This window comes from Elephas maximus, chromosome X (assembly GCF_024166365.1).
Source record: "Elephas maximus indicus isolate mEleMax1 chromosome X, mEleMax1 primary haplotype, whole genome shotgun sequence".
In the NCBI taxonomy this organism is placed as follows: Eukaryota; Metazoa; Chordata; class Mammalia; order Proboscidea; family Elephantidae; genus Elephas; species Elephas maximus.
The window spans coordinates 141,717,167-141,729,421 of NC_064846.1; the positions used below are offsets into that span (position 1 = coordinate 141,717,167).

General features: G+C 42.9%; 1 protein-coding gene across 1 annotated transcript in view; it reads left to right on the top strand.

Annotated features, from left to right (window-relative positions):
• The first annotated feature begins 9,913 nt into the window (after positions 1-9,913).
• LOC126069178 (transmembrane protein 47) overlaps positions 9,914-12,255 on the top strand; it is a 33,159-nt gene continuing 30,817 nt past the window's right edge. Inside the window, exon 1 of the mRNA XM_049872214.1 lies at positions 9,914-10,353. Coding sequence (XP_049728171.1) covers positions 10,128-10,353 — 226 coding nt within the window. The 5' untranslated portion in view covers positions 9,914-10,127. The remainder of the gene's footprint in view (positions 10,354-12,255) is intronic.

Genomic DNA, 12,255 nt, shown 5'->3' on the forward strand with positions numbered 1-12,255 from the left:
GGTTAGCAGCTGTAGAGCTTAACCACTACGCCACCAGGGTTTCCGAACCAAACAATAGTTTAGCTTAATTAGTAGAGTATTTCTGCCTTGAGCAAACAAGGGCTCAAATTGACAAGAGCAACGCAAAAAATTAGGTGAAAAGCTTAGGGAGGGGGTAGAGAATTTATGTTAATTCTGGTAGGATAATTTAGAGAAAGATAGCGAGAATGATTGTACAACTTCAAGAATGTAACCAATGTTATTGAATTGTACATGTAGAAATTGTTGAAATGGTGTATATTTTCACCAAAACACAATTAAAATTTTTTAAAAGCTCCATAAAATTAACAGACAAACTAGAAAAATATTTACTACTAATATAATATGAGAAATTCATAACAAGCTCAAATAAGAGGCTAAGGAACACATTAGCACCTGTCATGGATTGAACTGTGTCCCCAAAAAATATGTGTCAACTTGGCTATGCCATGATTCCCAGTACTTTGTAGTTTGTTCACCATTTTGTCATCTGATATGATTTTCCTATGTGTTGTAAATACTATCTCTATGATGTTAATGAGACAGGATTAGTGGAAGTTATGTTAATAAGGCAGGACTCAGTCTACAGGATTCCATTGTGTTTTAAGCCAATCTCTTTTGAGATATAAAAGAGAGAAGCGAGCAGAGAGATAGGGGGAACTCAAACCACCAAGAAGGCGGAGCCAGTAGTAGAGGATGTCCTTCAGACCCTGGTTTCCTGAGCAGGGAAGCTCCTAGACCAAATGAAGATTGATGATAAGGACCTTCCTCCAGAGCCTGACACCCTGAATTTGAACTTCTAGCCTACTAGGCTGTAAAAGAATAAACTTCTGTTTGTTGAAGCCATCTACTTGTGGTATTTCTGTCATAGCAGCACTTGATGAGAGGTAAGACAGTACCTCTCAGAAGGACAGCATTTATTAACAACAAAAAGCAGGAACAACGATTATTAGTTGGAACTATTTGTGAGAACTTTAAATCAAGAACTTTGCCATAACACAGCAAGAAATATCAATAATACAGTACAGAATGCATCACAACTTGGAACTCTCTTGAACCTCATTAATTACGATAAATAGCAGGTTTCACTCACATCAGAATCCGCTTGGCATGGATCACAAGAACAGAATTATAGCAAAGAGAGTAAAGTCACACAGTACTTCTGTATTTCTTATTCTGAAAGTATTTTGTCAAAGTAATTATCTGTTACACTGGAAAAAAGAGTTGGTAGGTATTTCTAAGCTTTCAATGACTGCTTCGTTGTTTATCCTTTTCAGGTAATTTGTTTTTTCCTCCATTCTATTTCTTCTACTCTGAGAGCAAGCAGGTTTAATCAGTGCGCTTCGCTGGATGTGATCCCAGTGATGAAATTCCAGGGTGTGTAGGAAGACCTTTATAGGAGCAGGGAGGAGACTAAAAGTGTACAGCAGAGCGGCCCTGCGCCTGGTGGAGGGAGCCTACCCTATATGGATGATCACCTGGGTTCAGGAAAACTGGAAGATATTTCCCCACTTGCCACATAAAGAAGGCACATAGGACTGATGGTGACCAGTGGCTGCTCTGACGGTGACAAAATTGGTGACTTGAACAATGTATGAAATTTGCTGGGCTCATTTCTGAAAACAAATTATTTTTCTTTTCCTAATCGATTAAGTCTCCTCTTGCTTACCCAAATGACTGAATCTTAGCAGTTGCACATTTCACCTGCTAAGCAAGCATAAAGATGGTGTCCTTGCTGACAGACTGTGAGCTGATAGTGCGGTATTAACGCCTCTGTATTCTCTTAAGACATGTTCAAAGTCTGAAATGTGTCCCTTCCTATCTTTTCCACACCCTTTATCTCCTGCCATGACACTTTTCCACTTTCCTGATGGACTTCCCAATCTATTCAATCCAATCTTATCTCTAACCTTGCTTCCCAATTCTTCTGGCCTCACTTATTCAAACATAGGGCTGACCTCTTCTTTTGTTTCAGGTCCTAGGGACTCACTCTTTCCTGCCTTTCTCTAGCTAAACAACTCACACAGAGTCTCATATCAGAATTTTGGGACTCCAATTTTCAAGGAACTCCTATACCATGTGACAGAGTTAGGGCCACTAGATGATAGTCCAGTCCTACTGAGATCCAGGGATAGAGGTGACCATGGTGACATGGTGCCCTAGGCTAGGCTTACATGAAAGAGGGGTACCTCTGATCTTTGTTTTATGCTATAGTGCAGGGGCTCAAAGTCATCACTTCTACGTGGTCTTGAGTCAATTCTCCTGGGCTAGGGACTCTCATTTTCTTCCCAGTTCAATTTAGGCCCATTTAATTCCTCATATTTGGGTCTATTTCAATCCTTTGGTCTTTTTCAGCAGACTTATACATATATCTTCATTGCCATCTTCCACCCCACTTCTAGCCAGGTATTTTTTTTGTAGGTTTTCATTCAATGTTTGCTAACTGTTGGAATCCCCTGCTCTACTTTTTCCATCTTTAAGGTAAATGCAGGTCCACCTTCCCTTATATGAAACTTTTAGGATGGGCCGTGTTGAGAAATTCAGAATTTTTCAGATTTTTTAAAGGATACTACCAATTCAATGGCAGCTAACAACAACATGGTAAAATATACTTTAAATTACACAATGGGTCTGGGGCTGCATATTTTCACACAAAGTGGGATGATCAAAAGTAGAAATTGCCTTACAAGAGTTTGAATTAGGTTTTTCCACCAAATGAGTTTGCTACACACTTATAAAAAGAAAAAAAAATACTTCTGAGAGGTTTTTTTTTTTTTTTTTTGTATTTTGAAATTGAAGATTAAGGATGGTGGATCTGTATTTACAGTCTAGTAGGCTAGAAGTCCAAATTCAGAGTGCAAATTCTAGAAATGATTAGGAGGAACAGAGTATTTTTGAAGTTTTTTTCTTTTTCTAATTTTGGATACAGTATATAAAAACAAAAACAAGTGAACAAAAAAACCAATTGCCCTTGAGTCGATTCCAACTCATAGCGACCCTATAGGACAGAGTAGAACTGCCTCATAGGGCTTCCAAGGAGCAACTGGTGGATTTAATTGCTGGACTTTTGGTTAGCAGCCAACCAATTAACCACTGTGTCTCCAGGGCCCTGCATACAGCATAGAAACACTTTTATATCTAGTACACAGAAGGGTGGAGTAATTCAAGTGAGCAGTTGAGAACAAGCCAGAAAAATGAAGCAAATCAAGATGGGGGGGGGTCTAAATTAGAGAGAACAAAGATTTTTTCAAAATGGCTTACAGAAAAGGAACTTATTCAAGAGAAAGTTATAGAGCCTGAAGAAAAATATTTCTTTATAATTTTGAGTGTGCAGTAAAGGCTCAGCATGAATTCAATTCCCCAGATTCAGGCCTCACATTCCCACTTCTCCATCTTTGTTACCAGCCACCAACCACTGTACTCTCTCTCTGACCCTAGCCACCTGGAACTAGATCAGAGCTCACAAGTTAAAAGGACACCGTCCTTCAGAGCGCCAAATAGACAGATGCCAGCACAAGATTGGGGAGTTCCCACAATACCCGAACCTTCGGACATGCTGGGCACAAATTTCAGGGCTAGTTTCCCACTACCCTTTCAGGGTGCTGGCTGCAAGCTCAAGAGTGCACGTGACACCCTTACTTTCTGACCTGCCCACTGCCTCTTTGGGCTCAATAATTCCCTGGAACAACTCACAGAATTAACGGAGAGTAGATGTTTTTTCTGGGTTATATCATAGTTACAACTACAGATTTATTAGGGCCAAAAAGTACACAAATGAAGAAATGCATGAAGCAAGTCTGGGCAAGTTCCCAACTTGGAGCTTCCATTTCCCAAGGGATGCACTATCCTCCCAAAAGCAGATGTTCTCATCAACCAGGAAGCTCTCTGAGCCTTAGTGTTGTGTTAGCATTCCAAAAGTGAGGTACCTGACTCATATCAGAATGATCACCCCAGGTCTGAGCTTGACTCCATTTAGATTTTGCTTATTTCCCCTGCAAATGTCAAACCCTAAGTCAGACTTAAATGCATTACAAAGGATTTCCCCTGCAACCAGCAAACCCTTAGACAGACTTAACTACATAAGGAAGGAAACCTCTTTTCAGTGGTTAAATTAAAGGTATGGAAAGAATGTTCCTAAGGGAGGATCTTGACATAACACTCTTATCAGGAATCCCTTCAGTAGCTCTCAGGAAATGTTTTAAGATAGTGACCTTGTGACAATTCTGTAAAACCCCCCTTAGTCATGTATTTAAAGGAACCAATCCAAATAGCCTACATTCTTGTTTCCAACCAATCACTGTAAAGACCCACTTCCAGCTGACCTGCCCCCTGCTTACCTAATCTTTCAGCTTCCAATCAGAATGTTGTGTTTTTCCTTATAATATGCCTATGTGACTCTACCATTTTGGAGCATTTGCTTGCCCTTTGTGAGATCAAATGTGTCCCTGGTTTGAACTGTTTTGAACCTTCAATAAATCTCTTTTGTTTTAACAGAGTATGCCTTCTTACTCTTAGATAGTGTTCAGGGCTTTTATTCACCAGTCCTGCATGATAGGCAAAATCATGCCTCCTGAAGCTAGTTGATGTCAGCCTCCCAGCTGATTCTTTTCTGGTTTGGCCAGACCCAACTAGCCAGAACAAATCCTCAGGTGTGGACTGGAAGTCTCAGACCAATGCACCCCCATTACTCCAAGGGTCATGTCTCTGGAGCCAAGGACAAAGGCCGCCTTACTTAGGGTAACACTAGGTTCTTTACCCCACAGAGGCATAGTCAAGAAATTTTCTTAAATATTTTGAATATAATTATAAAAATATAAATGCAGGTAAATGAAAATATCACAAGCCTGGCCACCTTTATTAATCTTCCTGGTTTTCAATATTTCAGTGTTCCATTAGGAACTATTTTCAATAAGAAACACAGAGGCTTCTCTTTCTAGGGGGAAACTAAGAAACCTGTTGGATCTTATAGGTGAGAGCTCAGAGCGCTCTAGGCATTTTTTATTAAACATCTTGCAAGTATTATCATGATAATGACTGAAAGGTAGAGAACAGTTGCCAGGTTTCTAATTTCCAAATATAAGAAAACCATGGGTTTTTATTTCACATTGAGTTCGTTCTTATTCTCAAGTTATTTGATACTAGCTCAATTATTTCTTACACTCAAAATGATGCTTCAGTCAAAATGTAGTCAGCCCTGTCTGAAGATGTAGCCACAAGGGAAGGAATTGTTATCAACAAAAAGTAAGAAATCCTAAAGAGTGACAAGACCAAAATCTGGTTCATTGAAAAGCTCAATAAAATCGATAAACTGTTGGCCAAAATGACAAAAGAAAAAAAGGAGAGGAAGCAAATAACCCAAATAAGAAATAAGATGGGCAATATAACAACAGACCCAACTGAACTTAAAAGAATCATAACAGAATACTATGAAAAATTGTACTCCAACAAATTTGAAAACCTGGAGGAAATGGACAAATTTCTAGAAACACACTACCTACCTAAACTAACACAAACAGAGGTAGTACAATTAAATAAACCTATAGCAAAAGAAGAGATTCAAGAGGTAATTAAAAAAACTCCCAACAAAAAAAAGCCCTGGCCCTGACGGCTTCACTGGAGAATTCTACCAAACTTTCAGAGAAGAGTTAACACTGCTACTATTAAAGGTATTTCAGAGCATAGAAAAGGATGGAACGCTCCCAAACTCATTCTATGAATCCAGCATAACCCTGATAGCAAAACCAGGTAAAGACACCACAAAAAAAGAAAATTACAGACCAATAGCCCTCATGAACATAGATGTGAAAATCGTCCACAAAATTCTAGCCAATAGAATTCAACAACATATCAAAAAAATAATTCACCATGGCCAAGTGGGATTCATACCAGGTATGCAGGGCTGGTTCAACATTAGAAAAACAATCAATGTAATCCATCACATAAATAAAATATGAACCACATGATTTTATCAATTGATGCAGAAAAGGCATTTGACAAAGTCCAACACCCATTCATGATAAAAACTCTCAGCAAAATAAGAATTGAAGGGAAATTCCTCAACATAATAAAGGGCATTTATACAAAGCCAACATCCAACATCATCCTAAATGAAGAGAGTCTGAAAGCATTCCCCTTGAGAACGGGAAACAGACAAGAATGCCCTTTATTGCCACTCCTATTCAACATTGTGCTGGAGGTCCTAGGCAGAGCAATTAGGCAAGAAAAAGCAATAAAGGGCATCCAAATTGGTAAGGAAGAAGTAAAAGTATCCCTATTTGCGGATAATATGACCTTATACACAGAAAAGCCCAGAGAATCCATAAGAAAACTACTGGAACTAATAGAAGATTTCAGCAAAGCATCAGGATACAAGATAAACTTACAAAAATCAGTTGGATTCTTCTACACCAACAAAGAGAACTTCAAAGAGGAAATCACCAAATCAACACCATTTACAATAGTCCCCAAGAAGATAAAATACTTAGGAATAAATCTAACCAGAGACATAAAAGACCTATACAAAGAAAACTAGAAGACACTACTGCAAGAAACCAAGAGACCTACGTAAGTGGAAAAACATACCTTGCTCATGGATAGGAAGACTCAACATTGTGAAAATGTCAGTTCTACCCAAAGCGATCTAAAGATACAATGCAATCCCAATCCAAATTCCAATGGCATTTTTAATGAGACGGAGAGACAAATCACCAACTTTATACAGAAGGGTAAGAAGCCCCATATAAGTAAAGCATTACTGAAGAAGAAGAACAAAATGGGAGGCCTCATACTACCTGATTTTAGAAGCTATTATATTGCCACAGTAGTCAAAACAGCCTGGTACTGGTCCAACAACAGATACCCAGACCAGTGGAACAGAATTGAGAATCCAGACATAAATTCATCCACCTATGAGCAACTGCTATTCGACAACGGCCCAAAGCACGTTAAATGGGGAAAAGACAGTCTCTTTAGCAAATGGTGCTGGCATAACTGGATATCCATCTGCAAAAAAATGAAACAAGACCCATACCTCACCCTATGCACAAAAACTAACTCAAAATGGATCAAAGAGCTAAATATAAAATCTAAAATGATAAACATCATGGAAGAAAAAATAGGGACAATGCATTAATCCAGAAAACATAAAATAATACACGTTGGAGAGACTGTGGAGAGACGGGAACACTTACACACTGCTGGTGGATTGTAAAATGGTACCACAACTTTGGAAATCAATTTGGCGCTTCCTTATTTTTTTTTTTTTTTTAAAGCTAGAAACTGAAATACCATATGATCCAGCAATCCCACTCCTTGGAATATATCCTAGAGAAATAAGAGCTGTCATGTGAATAGATATGTGCACACCCATGTTCACTGCATCATTGTTCACAATAGCAAAAAGATAGAAACAACCTAGGTGACCATTAATGGAGAATGGATAAATAAATTATGGTATATTCATACAATGGAATACTATGCAATGATAAAGAACAATGATGAATCCTTGAAACATCTCATAACATGGATGAATCTGGAAGGGCTTATTGCAAAAGGACAAATATTGTATGAGACCACTATTATAAGAACCCAAGATAAAGGTTTAAACACAGAAGAAAACATTCCTTGATGGTTACCAGGGTGGGGAGGGAGGGAGAGGGGAATTCACTAACCAAAAAATACCAAAAAAAAAAAAAAAAAAAAAACCAGTTGCCTTAGTTGTGTTGATTCCAACTCATAGTGACCCTATAGGACACAGTAGAACTGCCCCCTAGGGTTTCCAAGGAGCACCTGGTGGCTTCAAACTGCCGGCCTTTTGGTTAGCAGCTGTAGCTCTTAACCACTATGTCACCAGGGTTTCCACTAACTAGATATTAGACAAGAATTATCTTAGGTGAAGGGAAGGAGAAGGGGAAGTCAGCACAACTGGACTAAATCAAAAGCTAAGAAGTTTCCTGGACACAACCAAATACTTTGAGGGATGGAGTAGCAGGGACGGAGGTCCGGGGACAGTGGTTTTGGGGGACATCTAGGTCAATTGGCATAACAAAGTTTATTAAGAAAATGTTCTGCATCCCACTTTGGTGAGTGGCATCTGGGTCTTAAAAGCTAGCAAGTGGCCATCTAAGATGTATCAATTGGTCCCAACACACCAGGAGCAAAGGAAAATGAAAAACACCAAAGACACAAGGAAAATATTAGCTCAAGAGACAGAAAGGGCCACATAAACCAGAGACTCCAACAGCCTGAGACCTGAAGAATTAGATGGTGCCCAGCTACCATCAATGGCTGCCCTGACATGGAACACTACAGAGAGGTTCTGATGGAGCAGGAGAAACTTGGAATGCAGAATTCGAATTCAGGTAAAAAGACCAAACTTAATTGTCTGACTGGGACTAGAGGAGCCCCAGACTCTATGTTAACCCAGAACTAAAACCATTCCAGAAGCCAACTCTTCAAAGATTAGACTGGACTGTAAGACATAAAATGATACTCGTGAAGAGTGTGCTTCTTAGGTCAAGTAGATACAGGATACTAAATGGGTAGCCCCTGTCTGGAGGCAAGGTGAAAATGCAGAAAGGGATCGGAGCTGGTTGAATGGACACTGGAAATCCGGGGTGGAAGAGAGGCGTGTGCTGTCACATTATAGGGATAGTGACTGGGGTCACATAACAATGTGTGTATAAATTTTTGTATGAGAAACTAACTTGAGCTGTAAACTTTCACCTAAAGCACAATTAAAAAAAAAAGTAAGAAATTCTGAAGTCTTGAGGATGGTGTTTCATTTTTGGGAGAGGGCTTTTTGCCATTCTTCAGGTCTTAAATACTATTTTGGGTTTTCCCCGAAAACGATCTACTCCAATAAATTGTTTCTTTCACAGGAAAGATGAAACGTAGTTAAAAAAAAAAAAATACAAGCGACAGATAACCTGCCATTCCTAAACTAGTCAATTACAGAATTCTAATTTCATTTTCAAGAGGTGTAATAAGCCCTCCTAGAGAAACAAAACAAATACAGTGTCTCTTTAAGACCAAGGGCAATGTAGTACTGTGATGGATACTTGGCTCAGAGCGCACAGTAGGTGTTCAATAAAGATTTGGAGATCGATTAATTTTCCATTCAGGAAAGATGGGTCACTTTTCGTATGCCGGGCCCTGGACTAACTAGGTCCTGTGGAGGAAAAGAACAGTTTAATGCCTAGGGAGGGATTCAGACCTAGCTTGCTGTAACGCGGTAACGCTTTAATGAATAAAGGCTTTAGCAAACAGGCAACCAAAGAGCAAAGCAGCGGCGATGCAGATAAGGTTGACTTCACTTTTTGCTTGAGCTCATTCCATTTCAGCGCCTGCAATCTCCAAGCAAAGGCCACTCGTAGAGGGCGCAGAAGAGGCGAGCCCAGAGAACAGAAAGGCAGTAGGTTTTGGGCAGAAGTAAGGAAATAGTGAAAAACGAGGGGCGGGGGGGGGGGGCGTCCTGGGTGTGTAAACTGAGGACCAAATGTCTTTAGTCACTTTTCTCCACCTCTCTCCAAACCCGTCCAGAGGAGATACGGGCCAGGGCCAGGGACAACGGCGGGAGTTGTCATATTACTGAGAGAGAAGACTGTTCCGGCTCAACCACTGCGTAGGAAACCTAAGAAAAAACCTCTAAGGCCTTCTAAAAACGACTCCTCACGCTTGCCGGGAAAGGACACACATGTGAGCCGGCGAGGGGGAGCGCGGCGACCCCAGAGGAGCGCGGCGGGGGCGGCCACCGACTCAGTTCCCGGCTGGGCGGGTGGGCGCGCGGGCTGCCGAGCCCTGGGCGGGGCCGGAGCTAGAGTCTCCCCCGCCCCGCAGGGTCGGGGCGGGGTCGGGGCGGAGCGAGCGGGCGCGCGGGGCGGAGCGGGCACTGGCGCGGGCAGAGCGCGGCGCGGGCCGGCGGCGAAGGTCCGCGCGGGAGCAGCGTCGCTGCGGTGCTGACACCCGCCCCAGCCGGCAGCCCGCAGACCCACCTCACGACGCGCGTCCCGGCGGCTGCGGCAGCGGCTTTCATCCTCGGCGGTCCGGCTCCCGCTCTCCTTCCCGCCTGCGTCCTTGGTCCGCGGGGCTGGGCGGCCGCAGCGACAGGCATGGCTTCGGCGGGCAGTGGCATGGAGGAGGTGCGCGTGTCGGTGCTGACCCCGCTGAAGCTGGTCGGGTTGGTGTGCATCTTCCTGGCGCTGTGTCTGGACCTGGGCGCCGTGCTGAGCCCGGCCTGGGTCACCGCTGACCACCAGTACTACCTGTCCCTGTGGGAGTCCTGCCGGAAACCCGCCAGCCTGGACATCTGGCACTGCGAGTCCACGCTCAGCAGCGGTGAGGACCCGGCGACGCGACCCCGCCCCCGCCCCGACTGCCTAGAGCCCCACTGTCCAGGACCGCCACCACCCCTCTCCCCGCCGCCTCGGTGCCCCCCACCCGTGTCCTTCCCACCCCATTCGGTCTCTTCCTGGCTCGGGCGCCAGCCACCTCCCTGACATCCGCGTCTCTCCGCTCCCCAACCCAGGTCGCAAAACCTAAAGCGACGTCCCACGCCCTCTCCCTCCTCCCCTGGCCATTTCTCCCACTCTGGAGTAACACGTATGCTATTCTGGGTAATTGTTATAATTTTGGGCGAGAAACATGTGGCTGGGTTAAAAATGCAACGCCTTCCACACCCTCATTAAAAAAGCAATAAGCAAAAAACGCCCCAACTCCGCCAAGATGCTGTGGGTTCTCAGCTCAGTCTCCCCCACTGTTCTCTGCCCTCTCTGGGAGGGATTTGCCTGAGTTTACCTCTTTTCATGCCCACGTTTCTGACAGTTCTACTCCACCTTATCTGGGTTTTCTCCGATGAGTTTTGGTTTGGATTTGATTTCTTTAGATTTTTGAGGGATATGGAGAGTTGGGAGAGAGACAGGCGTAATTTCCTTTTTTGGTGACATGGTAGTTGGTTGTGAGTTGCGCTTCCTTCTCCCCACCCTTGGTATGTCTGCTCTCCTGCCAGACCTTTCTTTCTCCTCTCCATGAGCTACCCAACCCAGTGCCGTCGAGTCGATTCCGACTCATAGCGACCCTATAGGACGAAGGAACTACAGATGCCTGGAAAGTTGTGGCTTATTCAGCCAGCACTACAAGCTGCAAATGAAGACCTCGGGGCGAGGAGGAGGGGGGGAGATGGAGGAGAAGAACCACGGGGGCTGCTAGCCCCTGGGACAGGGGGTATTTGCTGCTTTATTCCCTTCTTGACTCCTAGTTGCCTTCCCCAGCGCCCCAGTTACGCCCTTAGAAGAAATCTGCCAACTTCTTATTTCTTGCTGCAAACCCCTTTCTCTCTAATATTGATTCTTAAGCTGCCGGTGTCAGTGCAGTGAAGGGGGGTAAAGAGAGAGAACCTGCCCCGTGATACACACGTACAGACCCGCGCATACAGAGAAACTCATTAAATGCCTTCGTGACGGTGTCATGTCTTTTCTAGGACTATTTATAAAGCATTACTGGAAACGTTTCAAGTTCCAACAAAGTTGAAATAGCACAAAAAGCCACAAAAATCTGATTTGCTTTTTGCCTTTGGTTTCTCGTTTTAAGAGAGATTAGTTCACTTGGTTAAGTTTCTTCCGTAAATTTAATTTTCTGTTTACAAAAGGCTTTTTCTTTACAATCACCTCAGAATTCCCATTGAAGGGTTTGGTCTTTGTTGTTTAATTCACTGTGGAGGGGACTGGTTGGCAGCAGGAGGTCAACATTTAGGTCTTTCATTTCTTTCAAGGTTGGTTGTTTACAACTAAGGATAAAATAAATCTGTAAAATGCCTTTCTTTAGTAACCAGGGGATCCAAATAAACTTTGGAGAAAATATCTTTTCTTCTCCCTCTCCAATAGAAATGGAAATTTATGTAGGAATGCCAGCTTCAGCAGGTCTCCTTAGCAACGTGCATCTTTTGCCCCTTTCTCACTGTCTCCTGAAATAATAGCCCCCTGATTGCATAAAGACTTTTCAGTTAGGTAGGGAAACCAGCTTCAACTCCCACTTTCTTTTCAGGCCCTTATCCTTTTCACTTGGCCAGGAATGTAGGGAATGGGGAGAAGCCAGCTCGAGTTGGAGGAGCTGTATGCAGTGTTTGCTAATCTTTCCTTAATCGCCTCCATAGCCATTTATTTATCTCAGCTTTTTTTTTCCTCCCTCTAGGCAAGGAAATTGGGAGACCCAAGTTTAATGCAAATACAGTATAGTAATAAT